The sequence below is a fragment of the Saccopteryx bilineata genome, chromosome 1 (genome assembly GCF_036850765.1).
Source record: "Saccopteryx bilineata isolate mSacBil1 chromosome 1, mSacBil1_pri_phased_curated, whole genome shotgun sequence".
Lineage (NCBI taxonomy): Eukaryota > Metazoa > Chordata > Mammalia > Chiroptera > Emballonuridae > Saccopteryx > Saccopteryx bilineata.
In genome coordinates this window covers 159,889,416-159,912,612 of record NC_089490.1, presented here as the reverse complement: position 1 = coordinate 159,912,612, position 23,197 = coordinate 159,889,416, and the positions used below count along the sequence as shown (strand labels likewise).

The window sequence follows — 23,197 nt, the reverse complement described above, 5'->3', positions numbered from 1 at the left end:
TCGAGCCAGTTAAACGACACCTCAGTTCTAGACGGAATCAGATGACTAACACAGGAATGGACGCAGGCAAGGCTCCCATGGCTGCGTGTCCCCGGCACCCCAAGGCTCGGCGCACAGGCCACTCTGGCCTCACACAGGCCTGCCCCACGCTCGGAGGCCCCCCCGGAGTCGGGCAGGTGCCTTTTCTCAGGTCACTCTTCTGTCCTTGCAGAGGAAAGGCACAAAAGACCTCCAATCTGTTCGAGTTAGTCTCCACATATTTTATTTTATTTTTTACAAAAATCCAATGTCAGACCATTGTGCTCATGACTGGAAAAGGGCAGGGTGGATGGACACGATATGGAGAGCAAAGAGCTTCCCCTTCAAAATACCACTTCGGACCAGGAGCTCCCCGAGCCACGGCCACAGCAAGGACCTCCTTCCTGCAGGCAGGGTCCTGCGCAGGCGCAGCTGCACCGACAGAACTGCTGCCCAAGGGGCACACGCCCAGAGCAGAGCCCCACGAGCACACAGGGGAACGCCCCTCCCGGGAAAGTGCACAGACCAGCCGGAGAGCAAGGATGTCCTGGGCCTGGGAGCAAAGACGAGGCAACCGGGCATTACCTTCAGATAGCTGAGGGCACCCATGTGGCTCTTCAGAGCGGTTTTCCTGTTCCAGGTGAGTCAGGCAATGACAGCGATATCGGCTTCCCAAGCTGATTGCTCAGCACCAGAGGCACTCTCAGCACGGAGCTGGACCTCTCCCTAGTGGCTCCCCAGGAGCACTAACCAAGCCACCTGAAATCTGACTGCCCTGTTTCTGCTACTGAGGAGGGAACACAGCTGTTTTCTTAAAGTGCCCACCAGAGCCTGCTGTTTGGGGTCTTTCATGTCAGGGTCCGTTCAGATCCAAACAGGGCTATCCTTGTTTGGATCTCTGACGTCACAGCCATCCCTGCAGCACACTGACATCCTCCACAATCTCAGACCATCAGCTACTCCTGGGCCCAACAACAGCATTCAGGGACCTGACAATCCAGCTCGGCTAAAAGGGTCCTTTCTCACCAGGTCCCACTGGCAGTTTATAAGTTCCTCACATTAAAATAAACAAGATAAAAATAGCAGCCACATACATAGCTCAAAACACCACACTCTTTGGCTTCCCAGAGGGAAGAAGGCTACTGCTAAAAGGAATCAAGTCAGAAGTCAAGGAAAGGGTGTTAGATAGTTAAGAGTACGGGGTCTGGACCCCTTGGCTGGGTTGCTGAGAAGCGTAACTCATTGTCCTCAGCAGCTGCCTCCACAGGACAGCTATGTGGTACCAGTGAGCTCCTGGAGGACAACACAGGCCCTGGGAGCGACCCTGGTCCTGTGTGCCCACAGAGAGACCCCTTGGGCAAGCTAGCCCTAGTGGGGCGGTATCTACAGAACAGAGCCTGGCTTCAAATCAGACACTTGATGAGAACCTACTGACAAGGTCACAGGGGAATGTGCCCCCAAGAAACAGAAGCACTGATGTCAAGGTCTGGGGAAGACGAAACTGGTTTAAGGCATGTGCATGACCAGGACAGACCTGAGCGCTTGTTCAGCTGCAGAACACCAGCTACGCTCACTTGCACTGGAAGAACATGGGGTCCAGAAAACGGCAGCAGTCATGGGCTAACTCCCTGCCCCGCCACTAACACCCTCTTCAGTTCTCCTACTTGCCACCACCACCAGATGAAAAACTAGTTTATTTCCATTTCAGCCCAGGGAATAAAACATAAGTCCCAGAAGAAAGTGGTAATATGGGGGGTGGGGGAATATGCCTGTGAAATGTCAGGCTGGATCTGAGCTGAACGTAAGGGATCCTCTCCCACTGTTCTGGCACATACCACAAACCTCAGGGGTCCTGGAACCAACCAGGCATTAGGATCCAAAAACTATAGGTATCATGTGATGTAGGTCCAGACAGAGGAAGAGGGGAAGGTGAATTTCACCAAGGTATTAATGCCAAGGCAGGAGCCTTGTGTAAGGATTGCCGGCCAGCCGGGTGGGGAGCTGCAGGGGTCGCTCATTGTTCTGCGTCGAGAGAGAAAGCCAACCTGAAAACCACATCCGGCCACTCCTGGAAGTGCAGCCTGCCAGTTTTCTGTTCTCTTGTACAGGACATAGCCTTCAGGAAAGCCTGAAGCCAAAGCACATGTTTTTAAAGGGGGGCTGGACAAAGGAGCCATTTGGGAGTGCTGCCTTTGGGTCTCCATGTGCCCCTTCTTCTGGTTCCAACAAGGAAAAGACCAGGAGAACAGGGACAAGCCCTAGGGCAACATGACCTAATAGTGACTCCTCAACCACCACCACACCCAGCAAAGAAGTTCAGGTGTTCCCAAAGATGCAGGTCCTCCCCAAGAACTCCCGTGAGAGGAGACGTGAGTTCCAGATCGCTGGTTGGTAGCAGAAGAAACAGACTGACAGGCCTTAGCTCGTTCAGGCCCCATAAGAGGGCCAGTCCCACCCTGTTGTATCTGCACAAAGGTGACCCTGGGGACAATGGAGATGACCTTTAAGGATGAGCCAGACACCATAAGGCCAGGATCCATCTCCACCAAAAGACTATCAGGAACCTTGGTGGGTCCCTCACTTTGTGAGACAAGCAGAAATTGCAAACTCCCCCCAAATATATATATATATATATGTATGTATATGTGTGTGTGTGCGTGCATATATATACTCACATATATATGTATGTATATATATATACTCACACATATATAAATAAGCCTTGAATAGCAAATCTGAAACTTTTTAAATAATAATAATAGATGTTACTGAATTTAAAAACCACAAACCAGCTGTCCTGGGCTTATGAACTGTGTGAGTGACTCTCCAGAGTCCCCATGTCCTCAGTGTAAGCTATCAGTCAGTGCCCTATGTAGGAAACCCCAGTGCCCTCTGGCCAGGGTTCCAGGCCCAGTGTGACCAACTTCAAGAGAAAGGTAACTATTTCCTGTCCACTCCTCCTGCACCTCTTCCAGCAGAGGGTCTGGGCAACCACCCAGGGGATGTCCTGGGTCCTTCAATGTCTCAGAATCTTAGGAACCACCCTCACCCTGCTCATCTCTCTCCGAACGTGCCGTGCCCCTAGATGAACTTGAAACACTTGGTCTTGTCGTGGGGCAGGCGGGTCTTGAAGAGCACAGAGTCCACTCTGAACTGAGTATACAGTAGGGGCATGTAGCCATACACCTTGACAAAAAAGTTGATACATTTGTGCCGCTCATGAAAGTGGGAATCATCATGTGACAGCGCCTGAGGGCATCCTGGGCATCGGAAAGTCCACCGTGAGGTCACCTGGGGACAGGGAAGAAGGAGCACAGTTAGAACCACAGGTGCTGGCACTGATGGACGCCCTGCAGCTTACCCAACCCAAGGCTTCTGACCAGGAAGGCGCAGCCCTTAGCCGGCCACAGCTGTGGTCCCGCACGGAGCTCACAGAGCAAGTCGGGCCAGGGCCCGCCTGCCTGCCTGTCTGCTGGGGATGTGTCTACGCCATCAGCAAAGGGCCCTTTCCAAACAGCCTATCCTTAACAGACAGCAGAAGCCTTGAAATGTTTAGGTCGCTGTCTCAGTAACTCTCCTTCTGGGCTTCATCTTGGTTGCACAGCAAAATGTAGGTAAAAAGTTGCTTGTTTCATCAATGTTTTTCATAGCAAAATACTAGAAAACTACCCATCAAAAGGGAACTAGTTAAATAATTGTAAAATACTACACATTCATTAAAAAATGTCTAAGAAAATTACATTTAAAGACATGGAAAGTGGTCACATTACAGTTTAATATTATGAAATTTCAGAACAAAAAATCATCAGATTTATATGGAACTATAAAAAACCCCGAATAGCCAAAACAATCCTAAGGAAAAAGAATGAAGCTGGGGGCATTACAATACCTGACTTTAAACTATATTATAGGGCCACGATAATCAAAACAGCATGGTATTGGCAGAAAAATAGACACTCAGACCAATGGAACAGAATAGAAAGCCCAGAAATAAAACCACATATATATGGTCAAATAATCTTTGATAAAGGGGCCAACAACACACAATGGAGAAAAGAAAGCCTCTTCAACAAATGGTGTTGGGAAAACTGGAAAGCCACATGCAAAAGAATGAAACTTGACTACAGCCTGTCCCCGTGTACTAAAATTAATTCAAAATGGATCAAAGACCTAAATATAAGACCTGAAACAATAAAGTACATAGAAGAAGACATAGGTACTAAAATCATGGACCTGGGTTTTAAAGAGCATTTTATGAACTTGACTCCAATGGCAAGAGAAGTGAAGGCAAAGATAAATGAATGGGACTACATCAGAATTAAAAGTTTTTGCTCAGCAAGAGAAACTGATATCAAAATAAACAGACAGCCAACTATATGGGAACTGATATTTTCAAACGACAGCTCAGATAAGGGCCTAATATCCAAAATTTACAAAGAACTCATAAAACTCAACAACAAACAAACAAACAATCCAATAAAAAAATGGGAAGAGGACATGAACAGACACTTCTCCCAGGAAGAGATACAAATGGCCAACAGATATATGAAAAGATGCTCAGCTTCATTAGTTATTAGAGAAATGCAAATCAAAACTACAATGAGATACCACCTCACTCCTGTTAGATTAGCTATTATCAACAAGACGGGTAATAGCAAATGTTGGAGAGGCTGTGGAGAAAAAGGAACCCTCATTCACTGTTGGTGGGACTGTAAAGTAGTACAACCATTATGGAGGAAAGTATGGTGGTTCCTCAAAAAACTGCAAATAGAACTACCTTATGACCCAGCAATCCCTCTACTGGGTATATACCCCAAAACCTCAGAAACATTGATACATGAAGACACATGTAGCCCCATGTTCATTGCAGCACTGTTCACAGTGGCCAAGACATGGAAACAACCAAAAAGCCCTTCAATAGAAGACTGGATAAAGAAGATGTGGCACATATACACTATGGAATACTACTCAGCCATAAGAAATGATGACATCAGATCATTTACAGCAAAATGGTGGGATCTTGATAACATTATAAGGAGTGAAATAAGTAAATCAGAAAAAAACAAGAACTACATGATTCCATACATTGGTGGAACATAAAAATGAGACTAAGAGACATGGACAAGAGTGTGGTGGTTACCAAGGGTGGGGGGGGAGGGAGGACATGGGAGGGAGGGAGGGAGAGAGTTAGGGAGAGGGGGAGGGGCACAGAGAACTAGGTAGAGGGTGACGGAGGACAATCTGACTTTGGGCGAGGGGTTTGCAACATAATTTGATGACAAAATAACCTAGACATGTTTTCTTTGAATATATGTACCCTGATTTATTAATGTCATCCCATTACCATTAATAAAAATTTATTAAAAAAAAAATATTATGAAATTTCAAGCAATTAGAAAAGTATGAATAAACAGCTTCACTATCAACAATGTGGTAAACCAAATAACATAAAACTGCCCCCTCAGCACAGAATACCTGAAAAAAAACCAAGATAAAATATATAAACCATCTCTTGTAATAAAAACTACAATCCTAGAGGCCAAAACAATGGAAAGCCTGAGCCAGTGAGAGAGCCAGGAGTGTGGGTCTCTGTCAGGTGTGGGAGGCAGGACCATGAAATCAGATTGGAGACTTTTGAAACACTGGGACCCCATGTACCCACACACTGCACCAGATGGAGGTGGCCCTTCCAAGAGAGCTGGGAAGGAGATGTTTCCTTTGCAGCCTCGGCTCTTAAGTGCAGAAGGAAACATCTCCTCTGAGAACTGATAACAGCTGGCTCTCAACATCAAGGCTAGCGTGTGTGTTGTTGTGTGTCCTGAAAAGCCCCCCCCCCAATGCTAATTTAGCATAGGTCTCAAGTAGGTAATGACCTCAGAAATATGGAAGAAACAACTGCACACCCTCTCAGGTGTAAGTTCAGACCTCAAAGCAACACTGTAAATAATATCTGAGAGAAGATGAGCTCACAATCAAAAGTCACAGAAAAGGGAATGAGCCACGTGAGATATCAGCAGAATCAGACCCCAAAATGTGACAAAATAGCAGGAGTACCAGAAAGTGACTGTAACCATTGATGTGTATAACATTACAATGCAATTTTAAGATTTCTCAAAGTTTAATGGAAGAAACAAGGGACTATCAAAAAAGTGATAGCAGGGCCCTGGTCAGTTGGCTCAACAGTAGAGCGTCGGCCTGGCGTGCAGAAGTCCCGGGTTCAATTCCCGACCAGGGCACACAGGAGAAGCGCCCATCTGCTTCTCCACCCCTCCCCCTCTCCTTCCTCCCTGTCTCTCTCTTCCCCTCCCACAGCCAAGGCTCCATTGGAGCAAAGATGGCCCGGGCGCTGGGGATGGCTCTGTGGCCTCTGCCTCAGGCGCTAGAGTGGCTCTGGATGCAACAGAGCGACCCCCCCCCCATGGGCAGAACATCGCCCCCTGGTGGGCGTGCCGGGTGTATCCCGGTGGGGTTCATGCGGGAGTCTGACTGCCTCCCTGTTTCCAGCTTCGGAAAAATGAAAAAAAAACAAAAACAAAAACAAAAAAAAGTGATAGCGGATATGAAAAAGAACCAAATAGAACAATAGAAAAGTATACTGAGTTCAATCAGACACTCAATGGATGTGTATAAAGAGAATGTTAGTGATGAAAGGTAAACTAAAATTATTACTCAAAATGGAAAATATTGACAAAAACCTTTAAAATATAGAAAGCACTACTCCAAGAGGCATGGAGTAGTGACACTGCATGATTCCATTTACATAAAATTCAAAACAGGCAAAAGCGATCTTGGAACAGAAAAAAAGACACTGACTTCCTGTCCTCTCCCCGTTGAAATCCTCGCTGCTCTCAGCTCAGTGCCTTCTGCTCCTGGGAGCCCGCAGGCTCCCTACCCTGCCTGGGTCCCGGTGTGGAAGAACTCGTCTTCAGGAGGACTGCCTGCTCACCCTGTCACAGAGCCCTCTCTGCCTCTGGCCGTCCCGCTTTGTGTGTGTCTGAGGCTGGGAAGTTTGAGTTTAGAAGTGAGAGCTCAGAGCCACCAGAGGGCAGACCCAGAAAGCTGGTAGGAACTGTACCAGTCGGACCAGGACAGCAGAACAGTACTTGCCACCGTGACCACAGCAGAACACACACATCTCCTCCTCCCACCTTCTGCACTGGTGCTAACTGGGGCTTTGGAATCTTTCACCTGTGATGACCAGTTCTGTCCAAGTTCAACTGTGGAACTTGTTTCATATTTATCCCTGCTGGCCGACAACCAAGCAAGCTCCCATGTTGCTCCTCTAACCTCTCCAGTTAGTGGAGATGTGAATAGGGAGATGTAGGGAACAGATCAGTCTGGGGTTCTACGTATCTGGCCGCAGACTCCCCGTGGTCCAGCGGTCCTGCCAGGTCCAGAGCCTCTCTCCAGGGCTTCATGGGGGCAGCAGGTATAGCCTGTCTGCCTCCCTTCATGTGCTGCCTGTGCCCTGGCATGGGACAGGTCTGCAGCCATCTCCTCGTGCTCCTGAGGGCCCCTCTGCCCCAGGGAATCATCAAATGTGGTCCAAGAATGTAGAACTAAGAGTTTAGGGCACAGTTTGCTCACATACTGCTCTGTGTTATATTTTTATATTACTCTGCTATATGATCACTCTAGTTTAAAAAAAAACTAAGCAAAAACTAAGGAAATACAAATATAGGAGGGCCTTTAGTAATATAGTGTGTGTCAACATTGGTTCATTAATCGAGACCAATGTCCCATACTGACAGAAGCTGCTCCTAACCGGAAACTGCCGTAGGTACATGGGGATTCTGTACTATCTGTACTCTTCTCACAACCTTTCTGTAAATCTAAATCTATTTTAATACATAAAGTTTATTTTAAAAGTAAGCCACAGTGTTTAAGGATGGATACGTAGGTGATAAAAGTTAAAAAAACAAACAACCAGGCCCTGGCCGCTTGGCTCAGTGGTAGAGCATCGGCCTGGTGTGCAGGAGTCCCGGGTTCAATTCCCGACCAGGGCACACAGGAGAAGCGCCCATCTGCTTCTCCACCTCTCCCCCTCTCCTTCCTCCCTGTCTCTCTCTTCCCCTCCCGCAGCCAAGGCTCCATTGGAGCAAGGTTGGCCCAGGCGCTGAGGATGGCTCTGTGGCCTCTGCCTCAGGCACTAGAATGGCTCTGGTTGCAACAGAGCAACACCCCAGATGGGCAGAGCATCGCCCCCTGGTGGGCAGAGCGTTGCCCCTGGTGGGCGTGCCGGGTGGATCCCAGTCGGGCGCATGCGGGAGTCTGTCTGACTGCTTCCCCGTTTCCAACTTCAGAAAAATACAAAAAACAAAAACAAACAAAAAAACAATAATGTGAATACCACTAAAGGCCTGCTGTAACAAATTACCACAAACTTAGTGACTTAAACATTTATTCTCTCGCAGTTCTGCAGACTACAAGTCTGAAACCCAGGTGTCAGTAGGTGCACCTGCTCTCTGAAGGTGAAGGGAACAATCTGTTCCATGCCTCTCCTTAGTTCTGGTGTTGCCAGCGATCCTTGGCTTGTGATATGATTGCCAATGCAGCAATATTACAATATTATTGTCTGTATTCATTATACTGTGTACTAGAGTTCTGTGGCTTATTTACTACTAAAGTTTGTACCCTTAAACATCAATCACACCCCTCCAAGTCCTTATTCTGAATAAAGCCTCTTTACATTCCAGATCTTTATTCCTACTTGAAAGGATAATATTATTCAAAGCAACAATATAAAATTCACTCCCTGTTCTTTAGTCACTATTGTTAGGATATTAACATTATTGAAAGAATACTGTTAATTATAAAAACCAATCAACTTTTCCATTTTAACAAGAGAGAACAGTTCAACAGTGAAATGTTGAAGCATTTAAAGCAAAAAAAAATATTGTCCTGGCCAGGTAGTTCAGTTGGTTAGAGCATCACCCTGATACTCTAAGGTTGTGGGTTCAACCCCTGGTCAAGGCACATACAGGAATCAACCAGTGAATGCATTAATTTAAGTAGAACAACAAATTGATGTCTTTTTCTCCCTCTCCCTTCCTCTCTCTAAAGTCAATAAATTAAAAAAATTTACTATTTTATAACACAAAATAGCATATATACCTGATATTATTAAAATTGGATAAGTTAATAAAAATATATTTAGTTCAAACCAGTTCTACACTATAAAGTACATAAATAGACTAGGAATTTGAACACATTATCTCAGAATTTGAAGTCTTAATTTATTGAGTCTTTGATTTTATAAGGTCATACTAATCTTGCACTCCTCTTATATTCCCGTAAGACTGAGACAATTCACAAAGAATACTTATTTTTCACTTGTTAAGAAGCATGTAACATGTGCAATTACTTCTGTCTCACTCTACACTGAAGAGATGGTTTAGCTAATGAAACACCGGCCGAATAATATAGGAGACAAATACACTTCTGTGAAGATGAAAAATGCATCATGTCTGTAGAAATTCAGGCGACTGTTATTATTAGGTACCTAATCACTCAGAGACTTCAAATTTTCATGAACATCTCTGCTCTACTAGGGAGGTATAAACAGAAGTATACACCTTGGCTGAAGTCCAGTTCCTGGCTACATAAGAAAGGATAAACAAATAACAGAAAATTTCACCAATCCTTAATTTCTTTCTAAGACCTCGCCTCCCAGCCTTAACATTTGCAAAGAAGTATGCTTTTCATTGTTTTATATCAGATCGCCACTGTACCTGGCAAACACACTATTTTCATTAAAACAATTATACTATTATCATTTACAGTTTAAAAAAACCCACACAATTGGGTGCATTATTTTGCCAATTATTCTTTTGTGAGGCTTTAGCAGAAGGCTCAGGGATAGAGGAAACTTTGGGTGACCAGGAATTAAGTTTTAACCCTGAGGCATACTTGGAAAAAGGTTTGCTAGGTAGAAATGAATGCAGAAGGCCTCCAATGCTTTCTTATCTCCCTTTGTTACCCTTTGTTGCATGGACCCAAGGTCCTCTGGTTACCAGAGTGCGTCCCACCATAGACATGATTTGATTATCGTTATTAGTACAGGCTGCTTGTTACTTACTCTAGAACTCACCTTCAAACTGTTAAGAATGAAATATGTACCCAATTATTACATACTCATTGCACTAATGATGTCCATAAAGGTAACATTGTATATAATATTAAATAATTTCCCTTTTAAATAATAAAAATAAGATCTTAATTAGTGTGATTCTAAGGACATCACCTGTGATTCTACAGCATAAATACTAGCAGCACAGTCATAAATAATACTTGTGCAGAAAACAGCCACATTAGGCTTGCTCGCAGGTTTACTGGCTGCAAGCCCTTTGTGCAATTAGTGCGTGAGCACAGTGACAGCACTATTTGAAGGATATAAGTGCTTCCCCTCAGGGGCCAGTGGAGCAGATCACACTCCCACCACTGAGAGGTGCGGTTTCCTGATCCCTTACCCTCCACTGCAAAAAGCAGGTTTTCCTTTGTATTTTTTTTCCTTTCTTCTTTTGGCTTACCTGTCTTTGCGAGCCTCCAATAAATTGGTATGGCTCAGTTTTCCGGCTCCATGGTTCCTTTACCATCTGCCCGAATTCAATGTGAATCCACATGGCCGCAACCACCAGCCTTACACTACTAATTTGATTGACACACAGACTCTCTATTACTAATTGCTGCAAGGCCCTTACCAGGCCTACACACCCCAGCCCTTACCAGGAGAGCCTTCTCTCCTCTGACTCTGCAGTGACAGAAAGGGCGATAGAACTGGTCTGTATGCTGAGTGTGACACTGGTATATTCTCATGTTTGACAACTCAAAGACAAAAGCAAAACTCTAATTTCTAGAATTCTGAATCACTTTTGGTTTTTTGTTGTTGTTTTTAATTTTTATTTATTCATTTTAGAGAGGAGAGAGAGAGAGAGAGAGAGAGAAGGGGGGAGGAGCAGGAAGCATCAACTCCCATATGTGCCTTGACCAGGCAAGCCCAGGGTTTCAAACTGGTGACCTCAGCGTTTCCAGGTAAACGCTTTATCTACTGCACCACCACAGGTCAGGCCACTTTTGTTTTTAAGTTAATACCTGACATAGTACTTATGTGCCAGGCACTATTCTTAGATCTTCACCTAAATTAAGTCAGAAATTCTTAAACTCTTCTACCATGGACTCCCTCCACTCTGGGTTGGCATTCTGGTGAAGCCTGTAAACTACACCTCAGAATTATCTTTACATGCATAAAATAAACTACATGAGCTTACAAAGCAAACAAGTTATAGTGAAATACAGTAATATATGTGCTCTTTTATAAATGCATTAAGTAACAAGATCTAAAAGTGAATACCCAAATTTCAAAGCAGTGAACACAAGTGATACTTTGAAGTGTGGCAGCAAACGTGCTATGAAAATGTGAGTTCCACTGATGACAAATCAGTTACTGCAAATGTGCTCATGAATTGTAGCCTGTTTCATAATGATGAAAATTAAATGCTAAATTCCACAAAGATGAGTAAAAATTAAAGATGCAACATTTCCCCCACCAAGTTCCAAACTGAGTTCTATCCATTTTATGCGTTAGGTGTGAAAAACCCCTATATTAACTCCTTTAACCTGAAGACAATCCTTGTTTGGTTGATGGTATCAGTATCCCCATTTCCCAGATGAGGACTGAGGCAGGGTTACAAGCTGTGCTACTGCAGACTGAGTGAATGAAGTATGCATGCACCCCAGACCCATGAGCGGTGGAACCCTCACCTTGATGGGGGGTTTCCGAGTGATGTGGGAGACAAGGAAGTTCATGGCAATGTCCTCACAGTTGATGTATTCGTCTACCATATCTCGGATGGCTTGGGGCATCACGTAAGAATACAGGTAGGCATAATACTGTCAGAGATAGAAAAAGAATCACACACCATTACAAGCCACACTGCTTTGGCCATCATGAAAAATATGCATGGATATAGGGGCTCTTAGTAAGTGGGGGTGGGGGGTAGCAGTCATTGGCATTCAGGGAGCTGGGGCCAGGGATGCTCACCATCCTGCAAGGCAGATCTGCAATGAAAGATTACCCTTCCCAACTGCCATTATCACCCCCCACTGAGAATCATAATGTCATTGAACCTTCTTGGTACCTTAGTGATTTTACAACAATATAAAGTCTGTCAGATTAGGTAAGACACTGGTTCAGTTGAACATCAGCCTATCTCTGATAAGGGCAATATGGGATAAATAAGGGCAAGAGCTTGGTTATCTTCTCAGACTTCTCAGTAAGCCACTGGGCCATGAAATAGCCAACACCTCAGTGCCTCAGTTGCAGATCTACAATCTGGTCACTTCTCACCATTGCCACTGGCCTCCCTGTACCAAGCCACCATCACCTCTTGCCTGGTTACTCATACTGTCTTAAAAGTGTCCCTGCTGCCATATTTTCTTCCCTACAGTCCATTCTCAGCACAGCAGAGTGATCATATTAAAACATAAGTCCAACTGAACATGGTTTACTCTAAACCAGCGATTTTCAACCAATGTGTGCAAGAATTTTTAAAACATGCACTATTTGACTAATCAGGGGCACTGAGCTCTTTTCCCTTAGGGTGTCAAATAAAATGACAACAACCTGCAAAATAGACTACTGGTGTGAGAGAATCAAAATTATACCTGTTTTTCTGTCAGATCAACAAAACACATATTTTTTTAGTGTGTGGTAGAATTTCAGTAATTAGTTTATGTGTGCCATGAGATGAGAAAGGTTGAAAATCACTGCTCTATACCCCTCAATGGCTTTCCAGCGTAAAAGCCTGGGTTCTGAAATGTCCTGCAAGGCCCACAGCGTGGGGAGCAGGGGCTGGCTCACTCCTGCTCATGAATGCTGATGGCTAAATTTTCAGAAATTCTGTGAGACTATTTAGGAGTTTTGTGAGCTTGTTATGAAAAAGAGCCATTATTAAAATACAATTATACAAACTTCAAGTTAAATAAGTTACACTGAAAAATAATAAAAACCTAGAGCTCACTACTTAATTTGTTATATTTTACTATTCTTGACTAAATTTTACTGTTATCTTGAGGTTATTTATGTATTTCTAGCATATTTATATGGCAAAAATACTATAAAGTGATGTGTAAATGTCTATCTCTTCCCAACTCTATGTTCAGTGACTCATGTCGGTAACTTGAAATCAGCCATGGTAAGAATTTTTACACCAGAGAAACGGGCAAATGCTATAAAACAGGGCACATGCTAACTGTGATATGCTGGAATATGGTGATGATAAATAAGGTGCTCAATAAAACTGATTTATGTATTTTTTTACCTTAGATATAGAACCTATATAGTGAAAAAATTAATCATAAAGTTCTTGTAGCACACACTGGTTTGCTGGTTTGGTGATAAAATACTTATTTATACATTTTTCTTTTAGAAAAAGATACTTAAAATATGTTGACCCTTTAAATGGTCAGTGGCTGTCATTAGTATACTAATGAGAAAATATTTATCAAAAACAATACCTATCTTCATCAAAATATATATCCTTCATCAGAAAGGTGAAATAATAAGAACTGTCTTGAAAAACAGAGAAAACATTATGAAAACAAAGGTTGAGAAGTATTTTCACTATTTCATTTTGATGCCAAAAATAATTTATGAAAAGTTACAAAAACTTTCATATCTATACATTTTAAAAACATAGAAAAACCTCCTGTAATGTTTTAAAATCTCCTAAATTAAAAGTTTCAATGAAGCTAGAACCTATTCTAAAATATTAAAATGTTAACATCTTCTCATTAGTTTGCTAAGAAAAACTGAATGGCATCACTGAAGATGGAAATTCTAGTCAATTTCAGCAAAATGCTACCAACTTGGTAGATGAGTAACATGACTTAGTAAGCCCAGCAGTAACATATGTCTCCCAGGGACAGTGATTAAAACCAAGTACCAAAAATATGCTTAATTTAAAAATAGACCCCTTATACTTGCGATATAACACAGATAGGCAAGCTTTTCAAAAACAATAAGGCATATTCAATCACATTGCTTTTACTACAATTTAATAATTTAGTGAGAATACTTTGAAACTTTATTTCATCTTTATATCTACCTTACAAAAATGTCAATAAGTACGATAGTACACATATATAAATATAACTCATAAGAAAATATACATATTTGTGAGGTACAAGTTCAAATTTCTTTAATGATAGGCACTTACAGTAAAAACACTTGATTGCTCCACTGGAGGGTATTATGCTAAGCAAAATAAGTCTAATAGAGACAGACATACACCTCATGATTTCATTTACATGTGGCCTCTAAAACACAAAACAAACGAACAAACAAAACTGAGAACATTTTGATGTCTGCCAGACTGGGGGAGGTGCTGGGGCTGGGTGCAAAGGTGAAGGAATTAAGAAGTTACAAAACAGTCATGAAGATGTAAAGTACAGTAAGGGAATATAGTCAGTAATACTGTAACAACTATGAATGTTGTCATGTGGGTACTAGCCTTATGGGGGTGACCACTTTGTAAATTATATAAATCTCTATGATGTTGTACACCTGAAACTAATATAATATTGAATGTCAACTGTGCAATTGAAGAAAAAAAAAACTATTCCAGATTAGGGAATAACCAACTTAATTGCTTTCAAAGGTCAAACAAGTAAGGTACAAACAAATAAATGACACTTGAAAAAAATGGTGTAAGAAACATACAGAGGCGTGGCCCAGACAAACTCGCACAGGGGCCCGGGGACAGGGAGCAGGGGCTGTGGGGCCGCAGGCCGCTAGCGCTGGGCAGAAACAGGGCCCCAGTACGAACCAATCTCCATTTTCATTAAGGTCCAGATCTTTTTGTAAAATCCTCTGGGTTTTAAAACTTGGCAGTATATGAGACAGCGCTGGGGGGCTAAATAAACATTTCTTGAAGCTATAGAAGGCTGGGGGCTGCTAGTTTGTAACCTCTGCTCTAGATTTTCAAACAGAAAAATAAACCTATGTCTTATTAAGTAAATTATTTATTACTTTACTTAATAAGTAAATACTTGAAAGTAAAGAGATATATTATAACTTTTTTTTTTTTTCTGAAGCTGGAAACGGGGAGAGACAGTCAGACAGACTCCCATATGCACCCAACCGGGATCCACCTGGCACACCCACCAGGGGCGACGCTCTGCCCCTTCGGGGCGTCGCTCTGCCGCGACCAGAGCCACTCTAGCGCCTGGGGCAGAGGCCAAGGACCCATCCCCAGTGCCCGGGCCATCTTTGCTCCAATGGAGCCTTGGCTGCAGGAGGGGAAGAGAGAGACAGAGAGGAAGGGGGGGGGGGTGGAGAAGCAAATGGGCGCTTCTCCTATGTGCCCTGGCCGGGAATCGAACCCGGGTCCCCCGCATGCCAGGCCGACGCTCTACCGCTGAGCCAACCGGCCAGGGCCTGACTATTATAACTTTTAAAGAGAAATCACAGATAATTTGAGAAGGTAGACTTTTCAGAAGACAAATCCTCAAAATATGAGTAGACACTGCTAAAATTGGTGGCTCTTTCTTAGACGACCAGTGTGAAAATAAATGACTCCCAGCCTGGTTTGGTTTTTGCAGCCAAATATTCTCTAATCTTACTTGCAATCCCCAACCCCACAAAGGCCCATCCAAGTTTAGAAAATAAACATGAGGGCAAGGTTAAAAAATGAAATGAGCGTATCAGCTTCACACATTACATTTTAAAAAGAAAAAAAAAAGCTGAAAGTGTAATGACTGTTTAGGCTGGTTCAAATGTCCCTAGTAAGATTACTCCCAAGGTTCTATTTGAGATGACTTGCAGGATGCCACCATCTGAGATATGAAATACATGAGGGACAAAAGATCTGAGGGAATTCAAGTGGGGAGGTGTGAGATGATGAGCTTTTTGGGGAAAAATTTAATGTGAAGTACCAAAGGGACATACAGTAGGTGTTCTAAAAACAATTAAATATACGAGTTTGGATCTCAAGGAAGGGCCCAGGCTAGAATATAAAAATCATCAGCTTATAGGTGCTAAGAAAAGTCACAAGACCTTGAAGGTATACAAGAATGTCTAAGGAAAACACAGAGTAAGAAGAGCACTAGCTGAATGAGAACACTGAGACATTTCAACATTTATGGGGAGGAAAGTGTAGTGGGCGGGTCTCCCATAAAGGCAATGAGGTCACCCAGAATGGCAGACAGCATGGAGTGGGAATGAGGATGATGGGCCAGGTGCCAACATTCTTGATGACTGTGAGGGAATGACTACGAGATGGCAGATGGCAGCAATAAGACAGACGCCATACGCCTCAAATGGGATGTTATATGACAGTTGAGAAGTGTCTAGAAGTGTCATTGGTAGGCAGTGAAAATAGTTCTCTGTGCCTTTCCTGCTGCACAGTACCAATCTGGGGAGATTAGCAGCCTCGATCTCTGTTCCTGGGAGAAATGCAGGAACTAGCCGAAGGAGACACACTGTCCTCAGAGAATGGTCAGGTCCCAATCAGGCCAAGGAGACGAGGAGGCGGTCGAGGGGGCAAAGATGGGGGGCAGAGGGGACAGATGACCCGGTTATCTCAGCAGAGGGACCCCTCAGAGCCACAAGGAGGGGATTGGGAGGGAAGGTACAAAGCAGCATTAGTCAACAGAAATATCATGTGAGTCACATATGGCATGTTAAATTTTCCAGGGCTCACATATTTAACAGCAAAAAGAAACAGTAAATCAGTAATATATTTTACTTCACCCAGTAAATCCAAAATAACTGCATTTTAGCATACAATCAATATAGGACATTACTGAGATGGTCTGCCTTCTTTCTCTCATGCTGAGTTCTCAAAATCCGGTGTGTACTTTACACTCATAGCACATCCAACACTGACCAGACACATTTCCAGTGCTCAGCAGCCACATGTGGACAGTGGCTACTTTACAGAACAGATAAGAAATAAAGAGATGAGTCAGGAGCAAAAAAACCCAAAAAACCAAGACCAAAAACATTTTAGCGATAACAGTACAGAAGAGGAGTAGCTACTGGAGGGGTGTGCATTTTGGATATTCACTGAAAACCAGTGTGTGAGGCACAGTGAAAGTTACAAGTGCTAAGGACTCAAACATACAGAACCACAGTAGACACCAGCTTGTGGTGCAACCTGGGATAGTGGTGGTTAGCCTGAGTCAGAGTGCCAGGCGCAGCCCCCTGGTGGCCAGGCCGCATCTGAAATGGCAGTCTTGACACTGGGTGGCAGTTTAGCACAATCCTCTCAATTTTATAGAGAGCTGTAAGGCCCAGAAGGACCTTATTTCCCTAATGGCCTATGTGTAATTGTATAAGCAGCCTTCTCATTCTGACATTTTATTCCAGAGTTGCTCTAAGCCCTGTCTTTAGAAACAGACACACCTTACTTGTAGTGCGGAAGGAACATATAAAAAGACTAGAAGAGCTGACGTCAGGGCAGCATTTCACTACCACATAGGCTCAACATTTCCATGCTCGTGCCATTCTCACACCAAGCTTTTCCTTACCTTGTGAAAGAAGGCAGCACCTGTCAGCACCATGGACAGCTCACAGGAGTAGTTGGAGTTGTAGAGCCAGGACTGATGAGGGATGTCCCACGCGTGGTAACGGCCAGGGAAACCCACAATGCGGTCTCGTGCTTCTCTCCACACCCTCAGAAAACACAAGTATACGCACACACTAAGTACAAAGCTCTGAGTTTATCAGAAATGTTTAAAATTACTGCCTATATCTTGCAGGCTCTCATGCTTAGGCTGTTACTTCTTTATTCCTTTTTCTTTTTCTTTTTCAATTATAAGATCAGTTACAGGCCAAACAGGATAAAAACAAAGTGTCTCATGTAGCTTCCTTAACAAGCACCTGCTATTACTACTGCTCTTCTAACCCTGGCAGCCAGCACCTCTCCGCCCTTACAGAAAGAACAAGCTGGACAGCATGGAAATCAAGTCAGAGGTCTCCAGAGTGGGGAGTGTGCAGCAATCTGCTAAGAAGCAGGAAGAAGAGATCAATTTCTACTTGTTTATTTTTAGTCTTAATTTCTAGAAACAGGTTTTGTTATTAATGAGAATGCTATATTAGCACACTAGGACTGTTCATAACAAATATATACTGCATACTCTCCTTTTACTGAGAGGGTACACCGTGAAAGAAGCTTAGAGACCACCAGTCTGACCACAGGAGACTGCTGCCTGGAGTAAGGTCCAACAGTCGTCATTCCTGACCTGAGCAGAGCTAAGGAAGAGACCTGCATCATAAAAGAAGTGGTCTCCAGGACCATGTAAGTGAAAGACTTCGTATGTGCAAGAAATAAATGAAAAATTCAGTATGTTTCCAGGACAAACTTTTATATCATCCCCAAATTTATAGGTTAGCTAGAATAAACAAAATCAGTTCCCCAGTTTCCCAGGCTAAAACTGCAAAGCTGAAAGCACTTCTGCTCCACAGAACCCTGCAGCCCCGCAGAGTGTTTCAGCCTCCCGTAAACAATAGACCATCACCTCCTACCCCACCTTAATCCCAAACGGGCAGATAAACTGCCTGAGGAACTCCCTCATCACTTACATGGAACTTCAATTCCTAAAACACACACAATTTCACTTCAGGTGAATTCCTCTCCTGTTAAGTTCAAAAGCAACTAATCTAGTCCCATAAAAGAGATACTACACCTCTATCACAAGTCTTCTAGATGGGCTTTCTGCCACCTCCTACCCAAATCCCTACTTCTATCCTGATTTATCTCCTAAAACTGACTCCAAGTTACTAACCTAAAAAGCCATAAGTAAGCCCTGGGTGGTTTGCTCCATGGATTAAAGCGTCAACCTGGCACATGGATGCCCTGGATTCGATCCCCGGTCAGAGCACACATGAGCAGCGACCATCTGCTTCTTTTTCCCTCCCTTTCCCCCTTTTCTCTCTCTTCCCCGCTTGCAGCCAGTGGCTCAACTGGTTCGAGCATCAGTCCTGGGCGCTGAGGATAGCTCAGTTGATTCGAGCATCAGCCCCAGATGGGGGTTGCTAGGTAGAGTCCGGTTGGAGTACATGTGGGAGTCTATCTCTCCTCCTTTCATTAAAAAAAAAAAAAGCCATAAGCAGCTATGTAATATAATTTGACATATCCAGGACTTAAGTACTGCTAGCAAGTACCACTGGCATCACCAAATGTTATATCAATACTCCTAAAGATTCTGATCTCTTCAAATGCCTATTGCTCCTACTAGTCCTGAAGTATCATTAGATTAGAAGAATAGAAAAATGAATGTGTCAGTCATCTGATTTCACTGATTTATGTCAATATAATGTAGAAGGTTCTTCTTTGTTTTGGGGTTTGTTTGTTTTTTTTGACAATCCTAATAAAGCAAAATCAAAGGTAACATGCTTAATTTGTTAAAGGCTGTCAACCATGATATGTCTGACCAGGTGTGAATTTTCTATTAAAAAGAAAACAACAATATGCAAGCACTGACATGCAATAAACTCAACTAAAAGGCTTAAATAAATTCCTGGGACGACGCAACAGGGTTCTAGATAATATGGTCTAAATGGATATTTGAAAGTCAAGCATCTAATATAAGCCTGGTCTGTGGTGGTGCAGTGGATAAAGCATTGACCTAGAACGCTAAGGTCACTGGTTCAAAAACCTGGGCTTGCCCAGTCAAGGTACTTACAATGAACAACCAATGAACTAAAGTGAGGCAAATATGAGTTGATACTTTTCACTCCCTATCCCTCCTCTCTCTGTAAAATCAATAAATAAAATACTTTTTCAAAAAGTCAAGCATTTAAATTATGTATATTGCTACCAAGTTACATTTATTTTTTTCTTCTTTTCCAAGTTGAGAGGGGAGATAAGAGAGATAGACTCCCACATGCGCCCCAACTGGAATCCACCCAGCAACCTCTGTCTGGCGCCAATGCTCTGACCATCTGGGGCCATGCTCACAACCAAGCTATTTTTAGCACTTGAGGCAGAAGTTCCATGAGCCATTCTCTGCACCTGGGCCAATGCACTCAAACCAATCAAGCCATGGTTGCGGAAGGAAAAGGAAGAGAGAGAGAGAGAAGGGGTTGGGGGAAGAATGAAGAAGCAGATGGTCACTTCTCCTGTGTTCCCTGACTGGGAATCAAACCTGGGCCATCCATACGCCAGAACAATGCTCTACCACTGAGCTAACCAGTCAGGGCACCAATTTACATTTAAAAGTGCCACACATAATCAGTTCCGTAACATTATATTCAAATTTATGCTGCACTCAGTATTTTTAATCTACATGCAGTATTATAGATCATGCTTCGGTATATCCCCCCTTTAATGAATTATTCTCTAAGTGTATTAAAATAATAACTAACTATACAGTGTGTTAGGAAAAAATTTTCAATGTGATTCCATAGTTCAGTGGTCAGCAAACTCATTAGTCAACAGAGCCAAATATCAACAGTACAACGATTGAAATTTCTCTTGAGAGTCAAGTTTTTTAAACTTAAACTATATAAGTAGGTACATTCCTTATTGAGGTAGTGCCCACACGTGATGTTTTGTGGAAGAACCACACTCAAGGGGCCAAAGAGCCGCATGTGGCTCGCGAGCCACAGTTTGCCGACCAGGGCCGTAGTTCAAACTAAAAACCAAGAAAATGCACTGGGTATAAACATAATTTCACTAAACTAAAGAGAAATTTTACTACACTTGATCTTAGCCAAAAGGCCGAGAAGCGATTAAAGAGAAATTTTAAAATAAATGAAATCTAGATGAAGAATCTGAATCATGACTAATCCTTCTATTAACATTTCAAATTTAAATACTACCAACCACCTTTGAAATAAGTACATTGCCTGACCAGGCGGTGACACAGTGGATCCAGTGTCGGCCTGAGATGCTACAAAACCAGTTTCAAAACCCTGAGGTTGCCGGCTTGAGCATGGGCTCATCCAGTTGAGCACAGGCTCACCAGCTTGAGCACGGGCTCACCAGCTTAAGTGTGAAATCATAGACATGGCCTGACCAGGCAGTGGCGCAGCAGATAGAGCATCGGACTGGGATGCCGAGGACCCAGGCTCAAGACCCCAAGGTCACCAGCTTGAGTGCAGGCTCATCTGGTTTGAGCAAAGCTCACCAGCTTGGACCCAAGGTCGCTGGCTTGAGCAAAGGGTTACTCAGTCTGCTGAAGGCCCACGGTCAAGGCACATATGAGAAAGCAATCAATGAACTAAGGTGTCACAACGAAAAACTAATGACTGATGCTTCTCATCTCTCTCCGTTCCTATCAGTCTGTCCCTATCTATCCCTCTCTCTGATTCTCTCAGTCTTTGTAGAAGAAAATGAAATGAAAAAAAAAGAAAAAGAAATCATAGACATGACCTCATGATCACAGGCTTGAATCCCAAGGTCACTGGCTTGAGCAAGGGGTCACCAGCTCAGCTGCAGCTCTTCCCCCCACCTCCCCGCATCAAGGCACATATGAGAAGCAATCAATGGACAACTAAGGTATCTCAATGATGAGTAGATGGCTCTCATATCTGTCCCTGTCATTCTGCCCCCGCCTCTCTCTCTCCCACAAAGGGAGGGAGGGAGGGAGGGAGGGAGGGAGGGAGGGAGGGAGGGAGGGAGGGAGGGAAGGAAGGAAGGAAGGAAGGAAGGAAGGAAGGAAGGAAGGAAGGAAGGAAAGAGAGGGAAGGGAAGGGAAGGGAAGGGAAGGGAAGGGAAGGGAAGGGAAGGGAAGGGAAGGGAAGGGAAGGGAAGGGAAGGGAAGGGAAGGGAGGGAAGGGAGGGAAGGGAGGGAAGGGAAGGGAGGGAAGGGAAGGGAGGGAAGGAAGGGAAGGAAGGGAAGGGAGAGAGGGAGAGAGGGAGAGAGGGAGGGAGGGAGGGAAGAAATAAGTGCATCAGTCTTTTCATGATATGAACTTTGGCACATTATGTAACACATCAGTTCTATATTAGTATAGACAGTTAAGTAAATAATATGTTCACTGACAACCCAAATACTAAATATTTTTGTTCAGGTCTGTGTGATTCAAAACTATTTTTTAATGAGTTAACTGAATGCAACCAAAGGTCATGTTACTATTAATGTTTAATTTAAAACTGATTCTCTGATTTTCAAAACTTAGGCAGAATGGTTGGGAATAAAGATCACTAAATATTTAAGATATTATTACAGGACACTAAAGAATACAGACTTTTTCATACAAAAAGACATTCCTATCCTTGTTGGTCATACTTCCAAGTTTTTCCCTCTGGTCCATTAATAACCAAATGATTTGAAATGCAGGCCACATGCAACTCTTCGGCCCCTTGAGTGTTTAGCAAAGGCCAGCTTAGGCGTACCCTAATTAAGGTAATAACAATGTACCTACCTATATAGTTTAAGTTTACAAAATCTGGCTCTCAAAAGAAATTTCAATCGTTGTACTATTGATATTTGGCTCTTTTGACTAATGAGTTTGCTGAGTTTCCATCTCTTAAGCTTACTTACACTATCTCCTTTTTTTTTAAATAAAATTTGTTGAGCTATAAACCACATACCATAACATTCACTGATTTTTTTTTTTTTTTTTCATTTTTCTGAAGCTGGAAACAGGGAGAGACAGTCAGACAGACTCCCGCATGTGCCCGACTGGGATCCACCCGGCACGCCCACCATGAGGCGATGCTCTGCCCATCCTGGGCGTCGCCATGTTGCAACCAGAGCCACTCTAGTGCCGAGGCAGAGGCCACAGAGCCATCCCCAGCGCCCGGGCCATCTTTGCTCCAACGGAGCCTTGGCTGCGGGAGGGGAAGAGAGAGACAGAGAGAAAAGCGCGGCGGAGGGGTGGAGAAGCAAATGGGCGCTTCTCCTGTGTGCCCTGGCCGGGAATCGAACCCGGGTCCTCCGCACGCTAACATTCACTGATTTAAAAATGTACAACTCACTGGGTTTTAGTATACTCACAGAACTGTGCAACCATCACCACAATCTAATTTCAGAATATTTTTCACTCCAAAAAGAAAGCTTATAACCATTAGTAGTCACTCCCAATCTCCCCAGTTCATGGCAACCACTAACTTATCTTCTGTCTCCATGGATTTTCCTATTATAAACATTTCATATAAATGAAATCATATACCATGTGGCCTTTCATGACTGACTTCTTTCACTTAGCCCATTTCAAGGTTCGCCCATT

General features: G+C 43.4%; 1 protein-coding gene and 1 pseudogene across 6 annotated transcripts in view; both read right to left on the bottom strand.

Annotated features, from left to right (window-relative positions):
• Nucleotides 1-234: 234 nt before the first annotated feature.
• EXTL3 (exostosin like glycosyltransferase 3) overlaps nt 235-23,197 on the bottom strand; it is a 165,663-nt gene continuing 142,700 nt past the window's right edge. For 5 of the 6 annotated variants that reach the window (XM_066278600.1, XM_066278601.1, XM_066278602.1 and 2 more), the window contains 3 exons: nt 17,548-17,692; nt 11,779-11,907; nt 235-3,309 (listed from right to left, as the gene is read on the bottom strand). In XM_066278600.1, coding sequence (XP_066134697.1) covers nt 3,100-3,309; nt 11,779-11,907; nt 17,548-17,692 — 484 coding nt within the window. In that variant the 3' untranslated portion in view covers nt 235-3,099. The remainder of the gene's footprint in view (nt 3,310-11,778; nt 11,908-17,547; nt 17,693-23,197) is intronic. The other variant, XM_066278603.1, reaches the window with a different exon arrangement.
• On the bottom strand, nt 20,580-20,753 carry LOC136321466 (U2 spliceosomal RNA; annotated as a pseudogene).